This window comes from Colius striatus, chromosome 10 (genome assembly GCF_028858725.1).
Source record: "Colius striatus isolate bColStr4 chromosome 10, bColStr4.1.hap1, whole genome shotgun sequence".
Taxonomy (NCBI): domain Eukaryota; kingdom Metazoa; phylum Chordata; class Aves; order Coliiformes; family Coliidae; genus Colius; species Colius striatus.
Genome location: NC_084768.1, coordinates 18,979,762 through 18,998,766, shown reverse-complemented (window position 1 = coordinate 18,998,766; position 19,005 = coordinate 18,979,762). Strand labels below are relative to the sequence as shown.

The 19,005-nt window shown below is 42.0% G+C and overlaps 1 protein-coding gene across 2 annotated transcripts in view; it reads right to left on the bottom strand.

The window, feature by feature from the left end:
* Positions 1-19,005, bottom strand: part of ACBD6 (acyl-CoA binding domain containing 6) — an 88,984-nt gene that overhangs the window by 46,399 nt on the left and 23,580 nt on the right. For both annotated transcript variants that reach the window (XM_062003732.1, XM_062003733.1), the window contains exons 4-5: positions 13,425-13,507; positions 4,675-4,780 (exon numbers count right to left, since the gene is read on the bottom strand). In XM_062003732.1, coding sequence (XP_061859716.1) covers positions 4,675-4,780; positions 13,425-13,507 — 189 coding nt within the window. The remainder of the gene's footprint in view (positions 1-4,674; positions 4,781-13,424; positions 13,508-19,005) is intronic.

Sequence of the window (19,005 nt, the reverse complement as noted above, 5' to 3'; positions counted from 1 at the left end):
TTGGGTAATTACACTCTGCTTACCTATATATTTTGTCTGCAATTCTAAATGGATACAATATTTTCCAATTAGTGCCTTAAATGGCTCTGCATTGTAATTGTGCACTATTAAAAGCTGACACGTTCCACCCAAGAAATGTCTGCATCCTTGCAGCATACTACAACCTAAACACAAAGTGTGAGGGACTCTGGAGACTTGTGCAAGAACACACCATTGGACGTGGAAGTAAAAATCCCCACAGAAGAATCTCAACCTACTGACTGTATAACAAAAAGCATTACTAATACATTTGTATTTAAAACAAGATAATGCTCACTATTACTTATCATAGAATCACAGAATGGTAGGGTTGGAAGGGACCTTCAGAGATCATCTAGTCCAACCCCCCTGCAGAAGCAGGTTCACTTAGATCAGGTCGCACAGGAACATGTCCAGGTGGGTCTTGAAGACCTCCAAGGAAGGAGACTCCACAACCCCTCTGGGCAGCCTGTGCCAGGGCTCCCTCACCCTCACAGTGAAAACTTGCATAGTATCAGGCAAATTAAAACACTCAGGACTTGTAGCTTATGTACTTGGGCAGGAGTTGTAGCTAATGTACCTGGGCAGCTACACACCTACAAAGTCCAATTGCTTCCCATGTCTTACTTAAACCTCAGCAATAAGAAACTTAAACTGAATGTACAGCCCAACTCTTTGTATGGTGTGGATATCACCTATACATGTTGAAAAATTCTTTGGGCCACAGAGTTGCTGCTTTATATCAGCATATAACATGTGTTTGTATGTTTAAATAACATGGCAGAAATCTTAAAGAGCCACAGACTGAGCTTACACAAAACACTTCTCATATGACTATTGTATTAAGCTGCAGGAAATCTGAAGCAACATGAATAATTTTGTATTGGAAAGCACTGCAGTAGTGAGGTCTTGACTAAATGCAGTCCAACATCATACTCCCCCCTTGCAATTCAAAAAACACAGCAGTTGTTGCAGAAGTTACTTGAGAGGATACATTTTCCCGTCTTTGAAGTATTTAATAATAATAAAAAAAAGGCATAAAAATAGCCCCAGTGCGCTAACCCTGCCTCTTAAATCTTCCGTGCTTTGCTTGGATAACCACTGCCAGCTTGGCCAGCTTCTGCAGCAGTTTCTCAAGCCAACAGCACATCAATTTTGCTCAGCTCCAAGTCACACGGTGTTCACAAACAAAGCACAGGACGGGGATTTGTCTCAGATATACTGAGTCTCAGCAGACAAACGGATGGGAATGATTTTCACATCAATTAGCCAGGGCAGAGAAAGAGGAGAACAAAGCCAAACTGAATGGATGTGCTACAATATTAAGCTATACTTCTAGGCACGATGTTTGCAGTTGTAATAGCTCTAGAGCAATGAGAGCCACTCTAACTTGTGGCAAGTGTTTTATTACTGGTAATTAAGAATATACATATGTAATGGCTGCATTGCCCCGTGGTGGCAAAAAGCAGTGAATGGAAGGGCCGTCGTTGCAGTTTTGCAGGTAAACTTCAGATGTGACGTGGAAGACAATAATTTTCAGAGCTCTGAAACATTTGGGGAAATTTTTCTAATGGGAGTAAGCCTGTAAATCCAGCAGTATGTGATCCTTCTTCAAACCCATTTTTTCCTCTGTCCTCTCCTTGGCAAGCTGGCACCGATTTGGCACTTGCTGTCTCAATAGCACGAGGACTGAGGGCCAAGTGAGCATCATTTCAGATGCCTTTCATTAAACTTTTGGCAAAGGCTTAAATACTGCACACAGGTAACATGTTTGTTTACTGGGATTTCTCCAACAATTAAAAAAAAAATTATCTATCTACAACCTCCACAGCTCTTGGCACAAATTACATCTATGCCTTCGGGCAGTCTCTGGTTTGTTAAAAGTTGAAGAAATATTGGTCTCAAAAAGGCAGGAAGCAATCCACACTACCAGGATGTGCCTGTGGTGACTTAGCAGCCACAGTCCATTTCTTATTTCATTAGTCCTGCTGACATAACGTTAAAAGAAACAGGTTGTTTTAGTCTGTGCTACTCCTAAGTGAATGCAAGCCATTCTGTTGAACTCTGGGCAATTTAGATACAGTAAATGGAAGCTTGTACATGATTACTGTCATTAGATTCTTTGTTTAATTCTAAATTGAAGTTTATTCTATTTAAACTGTTAGCAGGTACGCTGGCTTGAATGCTGTATGTGAAGATCCTATTTCTTGTGGGGAGAAGACCACTTAAGCTTTGAAAGTTGCCAAGTGCATCTGTCTAAACCCCAGAGACATCTATTGGCCTTTTTGAAATCTTTTTGCATCAAGTAACTTGGCTAGTCCCCATTTTACATTTTATTCCCTATTTCTTTTCTCCTTTCGCTGACTTATTTCAGGTTTGCACAAAATGAGAGGATACAATTAGATGCAGTACTAACACATCACAGAGAAATAAAATCTAAACACCTTACAACCTCTGCCAAATCTTTATTGCACAAAGAAAGGCTGAGCCTAGCATCCTTGCAGTTTTGCACGAGACTATGTGGTGCTTCAGTAGATTTTTGTTTCATAACAAGTTAACTCTGTGTATCTCTGCTGCCATTTTAAATTTATATGCATTTAAATCAAAGGACTGACAGCATGAGTTATGTTCAAAGGGCTAAGAGAGGCATCTTCTGGATATGGCAGGATGTATTTATACAGTAACACTAAAATAGTTAATAAAAATGACAAGATTACGCCTGCATACGCTTCACTCCACCAAAGGCCTGATCTGGGTTATCACTAGTCTAAAAGGGGTTCTAAAACTTCAATCAACCTGCATGATATTGGAAAATAAGCTACCCTCTTGATTATGAAAAACACATTTGGATACTGAGCAACACTAGTAATGGTTTCAGCTCCTTAAAACATAACATGGAATAAATATTTCTTTCAGATTTCTCTTTTTTGTATGCTATTTCTTTGTTGCTTCTTTTTTGTTTTGAACAGTTAGAGTCAAGCTTAAGGAAGCCAGCACTTGCCAAAATCCAGATTCTTACTCCCCTGTTTGAGCATTTGCTGCGGTAAGCCAAAATCACTGAGGCTGAGAGAATTTCATTTATGGGGGAATTTTGCACCAATGGGAATCTTCCCATGAGTCCTTCACAGGTAGACAGGATTTTCAGCTCAAGCAATTCTACATTCTGCCACAGTCCTGTGCTAATACCAATTAGCTCAGTAATAGGTCTCCTCTTGCATCAGAGACTTGTGGATAACTCCCAAAGAGGATGTCACCTGTCAGTTTTCAGATCTGGCTCTAAAAATGTATTTCAGCTATCTTTCACCAAATATTTAGGGGTTTTTTTAAACATAAATTTCTTTGGCTGAAGACAAGCCTATCTATTGCTTGAACATAAAGAAAAGTATGAGTTTCTGAACCCTGCTACCTGTGAAAGAGCACCTTGCCAGTGGAAATGAAGCAACGCTAACATGATGTTATTATACACTTATTGCAAGCCTGAAATCCCCAAAATGAGCTTTTATTAATGAAAAGACTCCACCTGTGCCGTGTGGGTCTGTCCTGTAAGTTACACTTACTTGTGCAACCTGTGATCAGCAGGAGGGATGGTGCTGTTGCAGTGACTGTGTGGCACATGACAGTTTCAGTTCATTGAATTTATGATGTGAATTTCCAAACCTGATTGTGAACACCCTCCCCTCCTCTCCTCTGAAAATTAATTCACATGAATTCCTGATTAATAATAAAAGGCCCTGCCATCAGCATTCAGAGCCCCAGCCGGGGCTGTCATGGCTCAGAGGGCAGAAATCTGCTTAGAGCTACAGGAGAACCCAACTGAATTTGTGGCGTCTCAGTCTATGAATGTGTAAGCACTTCATCTGTTCACCAAAACACAATGTGCTGGAAAGCAGCGGGCAAAAGTAGCTGTACATATGTCAGACCATAAGTAGGGCTAGATGGCAGCAGGCAAGCATCAAAACCAAGGCAATAAAGCTGGGACCACTACATCGCCTGAAGGATTAAGAGGTAACTGTCCACACCAGGTGTTTACTTGCACCAAGAAAAGGATCAAGCCACTTCACAGTTTTAGACATTTACCTTTTTCTTGTGGTTTCTGGCAATGCCTGCATTATCTCTCTACAGGGAAATGGCGTTTTGAGTTTGGTAAGCAAAGAAAGACTGGACAATGTCACTGTTTCTGTGATGCCAGAAAGCCAGTGTCACTCATTTGCCCTCCACCTGGGAACTATGAAAAACGGATGGCATGGCAGAAATCCCATTTCATCTGTGGACTGAGTTCACTGGTCAAACAAAAAGCCTTTTCACTTCCTACTTCTATTTGACAGTATTTAGTGTACAAGGGGGGAATGACAGGTATTCAGAAGATCTTACTCTGTGACTGGCTGCCGGTGTTGCTGAAAATAACACAGGAAGTAAGTTTATGATATGCCAGAGCATCAGTTAGTACATTCACTACAAGTTAGTACATTCACTACAAGAAATACAGTAGAAAGCTATTTTCAAATAGATTGTCTCTATCTTAACGACCAAGTGTTTGTCCAACTGTTGTAGTACCTTGTTATGACAATCCTAACCAGAGAATGTTGAAAAGGAATAGCAATGAACACAAAAATAAACCAGTTAAGAGTTTTATGGTCTTTATCTTTTTCTCCATACCTCCTCATCTGTGACATTCACATCCACTTTTTTTGATCGAATGGCTTTGGTTACGTACTCAATGTTGTTTTCTCTGCAGTAATCAAAAATGTTCTTGTCCTCTTCTCTATTCAGGAAACAAAACCAAAAGAAGCACCATGTTACTGTACGACACAAAGGCCCCATGCACATCACATGCTCTAACTTTCCTACAGATATTTCAATACTATCCCTGGACTGAAACAGTAATGCAGGTGCATAATAATAGGGTTTTTTCCCCCCAGCTTAAAAGACAGAACTTGCATTTCTGATGAATGGATTACAAAGAAAGTGATGATCTGCAACCTTTAGCCCCTCAAAAATTAAAGCACTAAAGCCACCAAGGCCATGTCTCCTGTTCCCTTCCAGACAGCCACAGGTCCATGTCAACTTTGACTTTGTCTCCTATTGTTATGCACCTAAGATTACAAAGTTATACTCTAATTTTTCATACTTGAAGTATCTCTTTCCTTCCTGAGTAAAAGCTGTGAAAAAGTGCTGATAGCTCTAGCAGTAGAGTGCTGCTTTTTCCAGAGAAGTCACTTCCTCTGACCTCTCTCTCTCACCTTGCTCCTTCAGCAGCACTGTTCTCCTGTATGTCACTCCTAACCTTTGTATGCAAGAAGTCCTTTCAAATGACTGAACTGCACCTTTCTTAGAAAGAGCTGAGTGCCACACATGACTTCATACTCCATGTTTAAGCCTAGGGACATTACAGAAATCTTCCAGTTTCTTAACTGTTCTCTCATGAACTCACTCGTTGCGGGTCTTGCCCATTCACAAGCTCCTGGGAAACAGACCACTGCATGTTTCAGATACAATTTGATTGAATTCTGGGGGAAAAAAAGGAATCTCATGGTGGGATTAGAAAAGGTAAAAGCTTATATTGCTCAAGATGGAGCTTGACAGATTCATGATGGAGGTCATGAGACATGACTGGCCCTACTAACAAGGGCTGACTTGATACGTTAGGAAGTCCCTCCAGTCTTGCCTTGTTAGTCCAACCTCTCAAACGGACCCTTGGATGCTGAATGCAGCATTCTGGGCAAAGCTGCTTTCCAGACAACACTGTACAAGTCACTTGGTTCCAGTTGCTTTTTCCCCATTGCACAGCGACACACACTTCTGCACCAGCAGAGAGAAGGCACATTAACACTGACAGACTAATACCAGGCCATTGTCCTGCCCACAACCTCCAGACAAGCTTTCTACAGTATTTTCTTGAGGATATTACTGTCTGTAAGGGGGAAGTGACCTGACACAGCTATTTGGATATGATTTAGCTTTTCTGGAATAACCAACTCTGCAAATGCTCTATAAATCCTGCTTCCAAAAAGCCACTTTTCTTTCAGAAGTCTCTGCAATGGAATTAATCCAGAATAGCAATTTCCCCACCTGAAGATAATGTTTTGGGAAATTTCATCTTTCTACTCTGCATTTATTTCTCAAGCTTTAAACCATTCCCTGCTCCTGATGCTCCCTTTAAAAAAAAATAGCATATAATAACTCAATTTTTCCTACAAATATTAACAAAGATAAATAAGCCCTTTCCTGAATAGATTTGAGAGAAGCTCATACAGTCGTAAGGAGAACATTTCACCTGCAAACCAAATACTCACGTGAAGCTGCACTTCATACATTTAAAACTATTTGATCTAGTCAAATTGTCATGCCAAAATCAGGGAGGGAAACTATGAAGAGAGCTCAGAGGAGTTAAAACCAAAGTTTTGGAGGGATCAATACTACGGAAGAAGCTCCACTTGAATGGTGTAAACAGGATAAAGAGAAGTTATTGTTATTTGTTGACTCTGCATTCAAAACCACAAATAAGAAACAGCTTGAAAACCCTGCAACTCTAGGTCTTCTTCCCCACTCTTTTATTTCCCATGTGTGTATGTGTACATACTGAATAATGTCTCCACCGTTAACAGCTACAATAAAACAAAAAGGATGCTGTGTTTTTATCAGACTGCTTCCTGGCAGGAATTTGAACTCCACATAAAGCTTGTAAGAGTCAGCAGCAAGGCACATAAACTGGTAGAAACAGTCTCAAAACAGACAGAAGCATATCAGAAATACAAAAGTAAGTGACATTGAAAAGATATTGCTCAGATAATGTTGGGGGTAGGGGGGCAACTCCCCAGAGCATTTCTATCAGTATTTTCAGAAAAGTCTCAGTTTAAGTAAAAACTGAGTGTTCAAGACATCTTCAGATAGGAAAGACTAAAAAACTCAACCTAATGGAGATGTGCACAATTCTTTACAACCTGTAGCTAAACCGAAGACTGGGATGTAATTTTGTTTCCGTGTCTGATTGTGTGACACACAAATACTGTCTCTTTTTGTTGAGCTAAAAAGGAGTCTTCAGGTCAGTGATCAATTGACTGTCAGTAAAGGCAGTGAATGTGTTTATATCAGCTCCCGGAGGATGGCCAGAGGGTTTTTCTCTCTTGCTGACACACGTTCAGTCCTCAAAGCTGCTTTCTTCTGCCTTCTCCAATTCCCAGTAAGAGATGCTAACTGTGATTTAACACTGAACTGAAGCCTATCTGTTGTTTGCAGGTAACACACGGGCAGCTTTTTTCATCCTTGAATGATCGGATGCGGAAGAACTTAAACCAAGGCATCTCTCCCCAAGCTTGGAAGGCTTCAACAAGCCTTCTTCATAAGCTGTTCAAAACATATGTTGAGCCAACAGTTTTCAAACAGCTCACTGAAAAGATCTGCTGTTGGCTAATCAGGCTTCACATCCTTCTTACCTTGAGTGCTGTAAACCTCCTTGCTCTCTTAACAGCCAAGACTGACATGAGAAAGGGCACAGAAGAGACTCAGAATTCAGATATTTTACCCCTCGCGCAGAGAGCATCTTCCAGGTCTGCCCCGGCCCCTTCCTCCCCCCTCACAGGTTACCTCCAGCACAAAGCTCTGGGCAGAGGGCTGAGGTCAGGCGCTACTTTGGGTGTCCTCTCTCTCCCCTTTTCCCAGGGCTGATCCGAGCCAGATCCCAGCAGCCCCGTTGTGGAGCGGCCCTGGGTGCCGCTAACAGGTGGCTTTGCCCTTCTGCTTGGCACAGCGCTGCCGAGCGAGCGGGAGCGTGGTGGAGCGGAGCAGGCAGCCTACGGGGACCAGACACACACTTGCAACACTTACTGTTTATGTCAAGGCCCTCGGCCCTCAAGGGACCCATTTTCACATAATCTATAATTATCTCTTCGCTTTAATCGCCTCGTCACTTCGGAGGCTCTCCTGGGCACAGGAAGAGGAAAAGCTCATTAACTGAACCTTTTCTCCTCTCTCCAGCCACCCATAGCTTTTAATTGCTTGGTGTTGTTATTATCTATCAGTGCAACTGGGATCATTTTCATAAGAAAGGGTGGTGGGAGGGAGGGAGGCAGGAGTAGGTCCCTGAGGTATGCACCACAGACAAACCTTTGCTTTCTCAATTATTTATGCCAGCTGAGGTTTTACAAGCTGAATAAATCCATAACTCAAGTTTATTTCCAACCAGCAGGCCATCTCGGGGGAAGTGTTGCCCACTTGCCGGCACACTCGCGTGCCGTCCTCTGAGAGCAGCCGGGACATAGCAAGACATGTGTCATCCAATTCCCCACCCGCTGCTGTGCCACTGCACGCGCTCGGGTAGATTAGAGGCAGCACTGAGGAGGAGGCAGCTGTGAAAACCCCAAATAGGAGCTGCCACCAAAGGATGTGCTCTCCCAAAGGGAAGGCAGGCCTGAGCCAAGCCGCCTCTCTGCACAACAAAGCAAAGCCCCAAGGGTCACTGCTCCAGTGACAATAAAAAGGGGCAAAGCAATAAACTTGGCAATCATCTTGAAGTCAGAGAGCCTGCTAAACATCATCAGATGAGCATCCATTTCAGTGTAACACCAAAAAAAACCCAACCCCAAACCCCAGCTGCCTGAACCTGCAGGTGTTTTGTTTGAGAGGTGCCACAGCTGAGCATGCTACGGGCTGCTTGGGCTCTGCACAAGCTGGAGAGCTCTTCCACAGGGACCGCACAGCCCAGCATTTAGCGAGTGACAGACATCTGCGACGCAGCCACCCAAACGCGTGCATCATACCAGCAGGAGCCTGGAATTCCCAGCACAGCAGAGACGCCGGCTTTCACATCTCTGCAGCTTTGTGCTCACTTCCAGTGCCAGCGTTCCCAAAAGCGGAGCTGGAGGGAGAGAACAAAACCCCAACCGTGCTCCAAAGCGCTGGGCTCATCTCAAAAGCAGTCGCAGCTCCAAAGCAGCATCCTTGCAATGGATGCTGGAAGCAGCTCTTTAAAATTCAGCAGCCTTTGTGCCTGACCACACGCAGCGACCTCTGGTATTTTCTGCCAAAACAGTTCATTTGTCTCGCACAACAACTAATCAATTCCCGAGGCCATCCATCACAGGGGCTCGCGCGAGCCGGCCCGGCAGCAGGGCCAGATGGCGGCTGTGTTAGTGGGATTAATACAATTCTGATAGATTGCACGGCATCGGGCAGGCTCCCGAATATGAGAGGTGCCCGCTCTGCACCCCCATTCTACACAGAGCCCCGTTTGCAAACAGGCTCTCTCCCAAGTGTTACGGGAAAGGATGGAAGTTTCTACCAGCAAAGGGTTTCCTCAGCATCCCTCGGGATAGCAGAAGTGTAAAGCACAGCTCAGGGAGGCCTCTGTGCAGCCCAGTGGATGTCATTCCCATCTCAGCACGCCGAGGCTGTGTGGAAGCAGCCCATGGCAGAATGCAGGGGAGCTTCACAAGTGGAAGTGGAAAGAGACACGGATATTTGGCAACATTATTTCGCATACTCCATCTGCCAAGTCAATGCTTTTGTTTGCAGGAAACAGAAACTGCCTCCTCCTTGCTCCCACTTTCAAAAAAACCAACTGAAAAGTAACTTTAAAGTCGAATTTCTAACGCTATGGTGTTTTTTGGCATCTCTCTCATTTCGTGTCTTAGTCGAGATTTATACTGGTGACACATCAGTCAACCTCATCTCACCGCTCATTTCCCAGGTTTGTGAAACTGTAATTATAGCTATTTGATCATGAAAGAGCTCAACTACTATCACTTTTGTTCTGGTAATAAGACCAGAAAAAGAGACATAAAGCTTTATGTAGCTGGAAAAAAAAAATCTACCACTATACTCGGCCTGAAATCACAGATCATTTCTAAATTCTTCCTTCCAGGGGAACCTCCAAGTCCCACCATCAGTCACCAGCACACATTATTTTTATGTAATGCCTGAAGTGAGAGAAGTGATTTGCAGAGAAACACAGAGGCAGAGCACTATGCTAATACATTCTGTAACTGCTCCCCATTAGTCACTGGGGGTACTTGAGCTCTTTACTGCCAGGGTTTATTAATGACTCTTAATTGATGACCAGTGCCCAGCACCCCAAAGTAAATAACTGCTACGCCTCATTAGCTCAAGAGACCTTCTCCTGATTTGAGGATTGATCTATGAACACACAAATTGCACTGATTTAACTGAATCTCTTTCTAAATTGATTTAATTAGATCAGCATAACCTGTTTCTATGGATGCTCCTGAATTTATTTGGAATCCATGCAATGTACTTCTGTGAGCCAGACTGATCATTTTTCTATCTTGTTCTCAATGCAGAAACAGTTGAGATAATTGGTGAAAAGGCAAAATCAGCCCTGGCACCATCCCAGTCCCTCCTACTTCTGATCCACCTGACCTTAGGGTAGGGTATGGTAACTCCATTTTCTCCAACACTTACAGATTTGCATTTTAAAATTCAAGTATTTCATTCCACAAAATTAACATAAACATTATTTACATGTAACTTCAGACACTTGGTTTGAAAGGAATGGCATCGGTAATTTACTAATGATGGTAAACTAGTGGTTTACACTACTTAAAAGAAGATTTCTCATCTGTCTATTAAATAGCAGCAGCTTGGAGGAGGTTAATTGTTGGTAAACTGTTCAAAAGCTTCTGGTAACAAAAAAAAGAAGTGAATCTTCAAAACTCTGCAGTTGCATTCTCGTCCATCTCCTGGTGCAAGGCAAAGCTGTGACGATGCCAGGCTCCAGACAAATTAGACAGCCTTTCCCTGCCTTTGCATCAGCGGAATCCTAAAGGGCATATGGTAGGCTGTGTTTGGCAGAGTAATACCTGCTGAGAAATTGCTTTCAGCAGTTTGTCAGAACCAAGAGCTGATGAGGACCTGAGTTTTAGTTTTTAGTGCACAAAATAGAAGGTAGGGTTTTTTGCTTATTCTGGGCTTCTTTAATATGATCTTGTAACTCCAAAATATTTATCCTATCAACAGCCCTGGAAAACAGTGACTAAAGTGGTTTGATTTATATTCCAATTTTTGCAAGCTTGTTGTAAAGCTTCAATAGTCTCACCATAAACAACTGAGTCAATAAAAGTCTGTTTCTTTTCTCAGGTCTTAGGTTTTGAGGTATCATACACATACACATGGAACTTATAGCATGGGACTTACCCCTGTCAAGGTGTTCAAGTTTATACTAGCTCAAACTATTAAGTTTTATTTCCCCTTAAAACATTTAAATTTTCTTTCTCTACAGCAAATGCCTTATTTTTTAAAGACTACTTTCTATTTACAAATGCACTAAAGTATTACTGAATGCTAGCCTCATGTTCTTGTAAGCAACCACTCACCCTCAGAAAAGTCACCCTTCTCACATGAGTGGTATTATGTTAAACCAATTCACTCTGTGCTCTAAATAAACTTAGATGCCAAATTAAATGTCTGGAGCCATCTTTCTTTGGCCCATCTACTTGCAGATTTGGTACCAGTGCAATTTCGCTGTTTAGGGCTATGCTTTTACTATTACAAGGATCAACATTAGGGATGTGCCTATACTTGCATGCATTTATTCCCTGTTCCAGTAAGAGAATGAACAACAGACAAAAGCCACAACGTGGTCAAGTGCACTGACAAAGTTTAAGTTGTACAACCTGCATGTGGGTGAGATGAAGATGACACTTGCTCACTTCCTACCTTGCAACTGAAGACACTGACCACGTGAGTTTCTTATCTGCCAGCAGTCTCAAGAGATTCTATTCAACTCACTTTTGGCAGAACCAACCTATTTCAGCTGTGTCAGAGACACCACCTGCCTACAGCCTCATTTTGTAAGGACTACAGCTATGCTACACTACACATACAGCACACATCTTCCTCATGGTATGTTTGGAAAAAAAAAAATCAGAGCTGTACTTATCTTAAAGTCCTGCAAAAGACATCATCTCATGGAAATAAAACCAAAAAATACAACAAGAAAATTTAGACTAGTCAAACGAAAAATATGTTTTCCCGTATATTGTGCTGTATTTCATATCCAAGGGGCACAGGCAGTACTTGGGACAGTCAAGATCCTGAAAGCACTCTAAAGACTAAGAATAGCTTACACTTAGCACCCAACACTGGGAAACACTGATATGTTCCAGTCCCAAAAGAGCAGCTCAAACAGGATTTAAACCACAAGGTCAAAACTGTGAGGATGTTGGCTGAGACCTACATTGACAGAGCAGGAAGAAAAAGGATCTTGTGGCAAGCAGAAGTGTTATTCCTCACACAGTGTGCTAAACCAAGGTCATATCTGACCACCTCTTGTCAAGGTCCAGGGACAAGTTAAAGATGTGCTTGCTCTCCACATGAGCCACAGAAGGCTACTCCTAACCAACTGTTTCACTGTAAAGGGAAGTGCAGTGCTGAAGGAAGTGCCTGCGCTACTGCTGAACACAAAACTGCCACCTTCTTTGCTTACACAGAACAGCCACATCAATTTCTACCTGAGCTCCTTGCAAAGGGTTTGGAACCACCTGCTCAAGATTTCTTTTTCTTTAGCTTGTGACAAGTCAAAGAAGTGTCTTATTACAGTTTTAACACTTTGGTCAAGTTCTCAGCAAGCTCAAGAAGCTGTCTAGAGAGAAATCTGTGTTTATCTTTTAATTTCCTGTGACTAAAATGACACAAGACATTCAATAAAACAAATGAGGTCACATATACATAAATGGATAACTGCAAGATGACAGCAAACAAAATTTGCTCAAAATTTTAGTCTTCCCTGACTGTTCATCTTGACTGAAAATACAATGCTGTATTCTGAAAGATCCTCCAGATAATAATTTCTCTATTGGAGTTAATATTATACCCATGATTAGTAATCTGGAACAGTAAAAACCAAACAAAAAAACCCCAGCTGTCCTTATTCGGTAGCTAATGTCACTTATTACATGCACCTTGACAGTTTTTAAATAGCAGCCATTCTAGTTCAGTAAATGCATTTCTGCTATGCTAGCTGCAGAAGCTAGAAAAAATTAATTTGATGTAAGGTACAAACTCTCCCTGAAGGCAAACATTGTCCAACATCAAAACCTTCATGGAACAATCCTTAATGAATGTATTGGTAAAGAAATAACGACTTGAAAAAGGTAATGTCTGAATAGCTTTCTATTAAAAATATCCAATATTACCTTTTTTTAGCTATATAACTGAAAAATGGGAAGCCTTGCCCTTCCCCCACATCTTGAGCTGGGGAAAGGTTACTACCTGGCAATGATACAGGCAGTTATTGATTTAAATGATTATGGACCTGAAAAGTTCTTTCCTGTCATTTATTATCCTGTTGTAGTTGCCACCACACTTGTGCAATATTTAAAAAAAAAACCCAACTTCAAGAAATGACATTAGAAAAATACTGGTTTTAACTGAAGTCCAGCACGGATAATCACCTGATTATTTCTTCTTGATATAATGAGCTGACAACTGGGCCTCCAAATGCAGTTTTGCTTTCTTTTCCCCTCTTCTCTGTTGTCTGAAAGAAAAAGAAAGATTGGTCTAGAATCCTGTCTGCCATCCCGTTACAGGCTGTGTCACCCCTCTGCCATTGCCTACCCCTGCCCCAGAGATAAGATTAGCCCTCTGGAATCCTCATATTTATGTCAGAGGTTACCCCATGACCCTGCTCCATCCAGAACAGCCAGATGGACTTCTCAAGCCGGATCAATGCTCCTCTGAAGGTGGCCCAGAAGGGTGACCTGAAAGGAAGGCTTGGCAGCCTCGCCACCCTACTCACAAGCCAAAGCGCTGCTGCTGCACTCCCAGTTGCGGCCCCTTAGGACTCAAAAGCTGAGCCTCTGTGAGGTAGCATAATGTTATGTTACTAGATTGCAAAGCTGGCCTTTATAAATCTATTTAATATAGATTTAAAATTAAATTTTATAATGGGCAGCATTTCCAAATGATTTACTCCCAGGAACTCTAGGATTCTGAATGATTCCCACCATAACAGAAATGAACAATTAGAATAATGATTGATCGATACAGAGCCTCAGGCCTACCTTTTCAAAAAAAAGCATGCTGCAGCTCGGGATCTTCACTTGGCTGGCTTTACATCAATGCCAGACTTTTGAAAAGGGATAAGTGCCTGCTGTCTGAAAACCTGACCCTATTATAGGGGGTGCAGAACACCAGAAACTCTACTTCTACTAAGGCATCTAGTATCTTGGTCTTTGGGTAAGCAGTCAAAACTGGTTTGCAATTTGCAGCAATCATTCCTTATAAAGCCAACCCATTCGCTACAACGTGCTGTTGTCAGTGGTCAGGTTTGTGGCTTTCCATGATGAGATTATCACACCTGGAGACAATAAAATCAGAAGCAAAGGGAAAAGCTGTCCCAATCTCTAGCAGTAGTTGCAATACTTTGCTGATTACACAAAAAAGATGGTGCTGCTTCAATTTTCTGCTTAGAAAGATGATGATTTTTTAAAATAAAAACATGCTTACATTTGTTTTTTTTCCTTCCCCCTAGGTTGCTTTTATTTTAAGTCATAGAACAGTAGGGGTTGGAAGGGACCTTTAGAGATCATCTAGTCCAACTCCCCTGCCGAAGCACGTCCATCTAGATCAGGTCACACAGGAACATGTCCAGGTGGGTTTTGAAAACCTCCAGAGAAGGAGCCTCCACACCCTCCCTGGGCAGCCTGTGCCAGGGCTCCGCCCCCCTCACAGTAAAATAGCTTTTTCTTATGTTTAAATGGAACTTTTTGTGTTCCAGCTTTATCTCATTACCCTTTGTCTTTTCACTAGATATGTTTCCCCACACTACATTTATTTCTACATTCTGCTCAGCTTGAGACAAGCAATTCCACTTTTTGGCTCTCCTGTACCAGCCCAAAGCCATAATATTTGAGTTAGCAGATACCATAGACCTACTTCTTAAGAAAAAATAAAAAGGAAATTGGCCTTGAAAACTATTCTATGACAAGCAGACTTTCTCTAAATTAGAATAAAAGGTGACACAAAGTTCTCCTTTCCTGAAGGGAAAGGGCTTCAGAGTCTGCACAGTGCAATGCCCCTCTTAAAATATTATTTAGCAGAGAACCTTACTGTCCATCAATTATTTCCACACCACTTATAAAGAAAATTAATTCCAGATCACCTGCTAGTACATGCAAGAGTTCTTTCTATAAAATGAAGCTACACTCACAAGTCTTATCTTCTTTGATATAAGGGATGGAGGTCATTCAACTAGTATCAGAAACAACGATAATTTTTATTCTATATTCTCTCATCTCTTCTCACTACAGTTTTTGGTTTGTTGGTTGGGGATTTTTTCCAAAGCAAGAAACAACACTTGAGAAAACACATTTCATCTTTCTACAGGCAGAAATTGTAAAAAAAGTTTCTTGGATTAAGTTCACCTTCTTTGCACAACCAGTATATTTCTACCAAAGATTAATCATGTTGATTGAGTACACATAAGGTCACCGGGAAACTCAGCGATAAAGGCCTTCCCAAAAATGCTCATGCAAAAACTTCTCTGGCTTTTAATCCACATACAGGTTACTTTGTCCAAGTAGCTTTTATCTTGTCTCTTTCATACAGAAATAGCTAACTCAATATGCAATTTATGAACGTTGAACCAAGCTTATTCCATCACAGCCCTCAATATGCAGAACAAGTTTATGAAAGATGTATAGGAAAAGTCTCTGCTACCCTCTCAGGACTTAATGTATGCCCCTACTCTGCAAAGCCAAGACAGACAGATCAATGGTTCCACCATTCACCACCACTGGACTTCCCAAGGGGAATCTGTCCAGCCTATGAGGAACACTTCTTCCCCAAAATGTTACCTCTGTCTTGATGTAGAGCCAAAGTGGTTTCTTTCTAGCTGCCCTTGACAATCTGCCTGTATCATAAGTTTATCTGTCTGCCTACAATATCTACACTACCCCACGTGCCAGGGACTCGTACACAATATCTGAGCACAAAGTATCAAACTGGGTAATGAAAAAGGTGGAACAGCAGCAGTTGCTCCTTGCAAATCACATCACAGTTATTCCACCAACAGGGAACAGTGTTTTTATTTGCTGCTCCATACCGGTGGAAGGGATCAGTAACATGCAGATGCACTTTCCTTCTTAAATATCTTGACATTTCTACAGCAGAAAAGGGCTTTCAGAGCTGGAAAGAAAAAGTGAAAGCTACATATACACATTAGTGAGTTTAAAGTAACATTACTTTGCAAACCACAATGAAGTTAAAAACTGACACAGCTAATTTTCTCTCTCCTTTGCTAAAAAAGGCACTAATAATTAACTATGTGGTTCCCAATTAATCCAGCAATTTCTTTCACTGCTTGCAGCACTGTCCAAAAACACTGCAGATACACACATAACTAATGATAGTTAAGAAATAACACAATCCCAGGCTCCCATAATTTGCAACCTGAACCTTAGGGATGATTCTATGAGTATCTGCAGTTAGGACCATACAAGAGAGATGCTGTAGGAAAGACAAAATTACTATGGGCTCCATGAGCATGAGGGGTTTGCCCTCCAACTACCAGGTAAAAACTGTGGGAATAAAAGGGAATTTGTAACAGCATGGGACGAAACCTTGTAGGATTGCACTTGAGTGCCTTTTGAGGTCTCTTCCAACCTTTCATATTCTGTGATTCTGTGAAAGAGATGATAAAAAAGTCTAAGAGATGCCTTAAGAGGCACTGGAATATCTTTCCTCTAATCCTTGCCCATTGATTCCTTGTTGCTCATATCCAACTAAGGCTGATATCAAAGTCACTATTGCTCTTGACAGTTAACTTTGGTAGGTGGATATGGTTGACCGTAGCTAGCATAAATCACGGGCAAATAATATGCTTCAGTATGCAGCATACACGCTCATTAAGAGACATTTTCAACTCCCCTGACTCCCTATGTGCTCATGGACTAAGCCTAGAACTATCCTTCTCAAATGTCACCAGGAATGCCAGGAAAAAAGCTGCACTCCTCCCAGAACAGACAGCAGAGCATCTTCATCCCTTCCTCAGTGCACTGTATTTGTCAATAAAAGACAGACTCGATTCAAGGTATAATCACATCTCGACTGGCTGTCACTGACAATGCTGCCTCAGACAGCCTCAAAGCCTGACAACCACTTTCTGAACAAAATGGAAATACAGGGACTAATATTTGCTAACAACATTAATTCATTTTTTTCTCCACTCCCCCCTCTTCCTTTATCCACCATGTCAAGATGTATACTTTTAAATTGTTGTCAGCCATAAAACAGACGTCGTGTCCAAGTTCAGAGGTTAACATATAATGACAGACACATTAAAAAACCCTGTCCAATGCCTCACTGACAATTTCAACTCCATCTTCTCTTCAACGAGACAGTAGCTCAAACTCACTTATAAGCTTTAACAACATTAAAATCTAATCATGATTGAAAGATAAAGGAGAAAGAGAAGATAGTTGTGTACTAAGCATTATGGAAACAGAAAACAATTAGAGACAAACATCATCTTTGTGAGTGTTGTGAGTTCACTTTCTATTTTGCTCTTAAAAGTCTCCCATCACCATAGCATGATCCATTTCTCTCTTTGCATTTTTGAAGAGCAGGATGCAAATTACCATTTAAGAGATAGGTAGTTTCCTGTCAGGGGTTGGTAGGGCAACCTCTTGCCATATCCCTAAAGACAGGACAGGGATTTATTATTTTTCATCTCTGAGCTCAAACTTTGCTCCAATTGACACAAACCAGACTACAAGAGATCTAACAAGATGGCAATTCCAAGGGCCTTCCTGATGACTCACTTCAAACTCGTGTGCCAGAACTCATTATAGAGATGCAAGTGAACTTGCATCTCTATAATCAGTGATTATCTGGGACTGAACTGGATTGAATGATACACAGCTACTTTATACATAGCACAAGGGATTCATGAATCTGACAGGAGAAAAGGTACAGAGAAGTCCTACAAAGATACTACAAAACAGCAGAAACAGCATGTTTCATGAAAGCTTTTTAATAAAATAAAATACTTGGAGCTAACAGAAGAGCTAGATCCTAGGCATGGGTTAAACACAGGGCATCCCAGTTTTATCCAGAGCAAAATGAGAACTCTGCACACACAGCAGCTGTTTGGCAAGACACATGGCTATGTCACACAGCACGTATATCATCCCCTCCCAAACCCCTCATATCTTACTCTGGCTTTCCTCTACACCCAAAACCTGTAAGTAGCCTCCCATAAACATATATTTAAGAAAGAGATGTTAGTAAGAAAGTTCCCAGAATCACAGAAGCTTAAGGGTTGGAAGGGACCTTGAAAGATCATCCAGTCCAACCCCTCTGGGCAGAGCAGGGCCGCCTAGAGTAGGTCACACAGGAACTCATCCAGGTGGGTTTGGAATGTCTCCAGAGAATGTCTCCAGTGCTGCCTCACCTGAACAGTGAAGAAATTCTTCCTTGTGTTTCTTTGGAACCTCTTGTGTTCCAGCTTGTATCCATTCCCCCTTGTCCTATCATTGGCCATCACTGAGAACAGCCTGGCTGCATCCTCCTGACACCCACCCTTTGTGTATTTGTAAACATTAATGAGGTCACCCCTCAGTCTCCTCCAAGCTAGAGCCCCAGGTCCCTCAGCCCTTCATCAGAAGGGAGATGCTCCACTCCATCACCTTTGTGGCCCTGTGCTGAACTCTCTGCAGCAGCTCCCTGTCCTTCTGGAACTGAGGGGCCCAGAACTGGACACAATATTACAGATGTGGTCTCACAAGGGCAGAGTAGATGGGGAGGAGATCCTCTCTCGACCTACTCACCACGGCCCTTCTAATACACCACAGGATGCCATTGGCCTTCTTGACCACGAGGGCACATGGCTGGCTCATTGTCATCCTGCTGTCTATTAAGACCCCTAGGTCCCTTTCCCCTACACTGCTAACAGTTCATTCGCCAACCTGTACTGTTACATGGGGTTATTCTTTCCCAGATGCTTTATCTCATCAAAATCCTTATCTTTGAAGT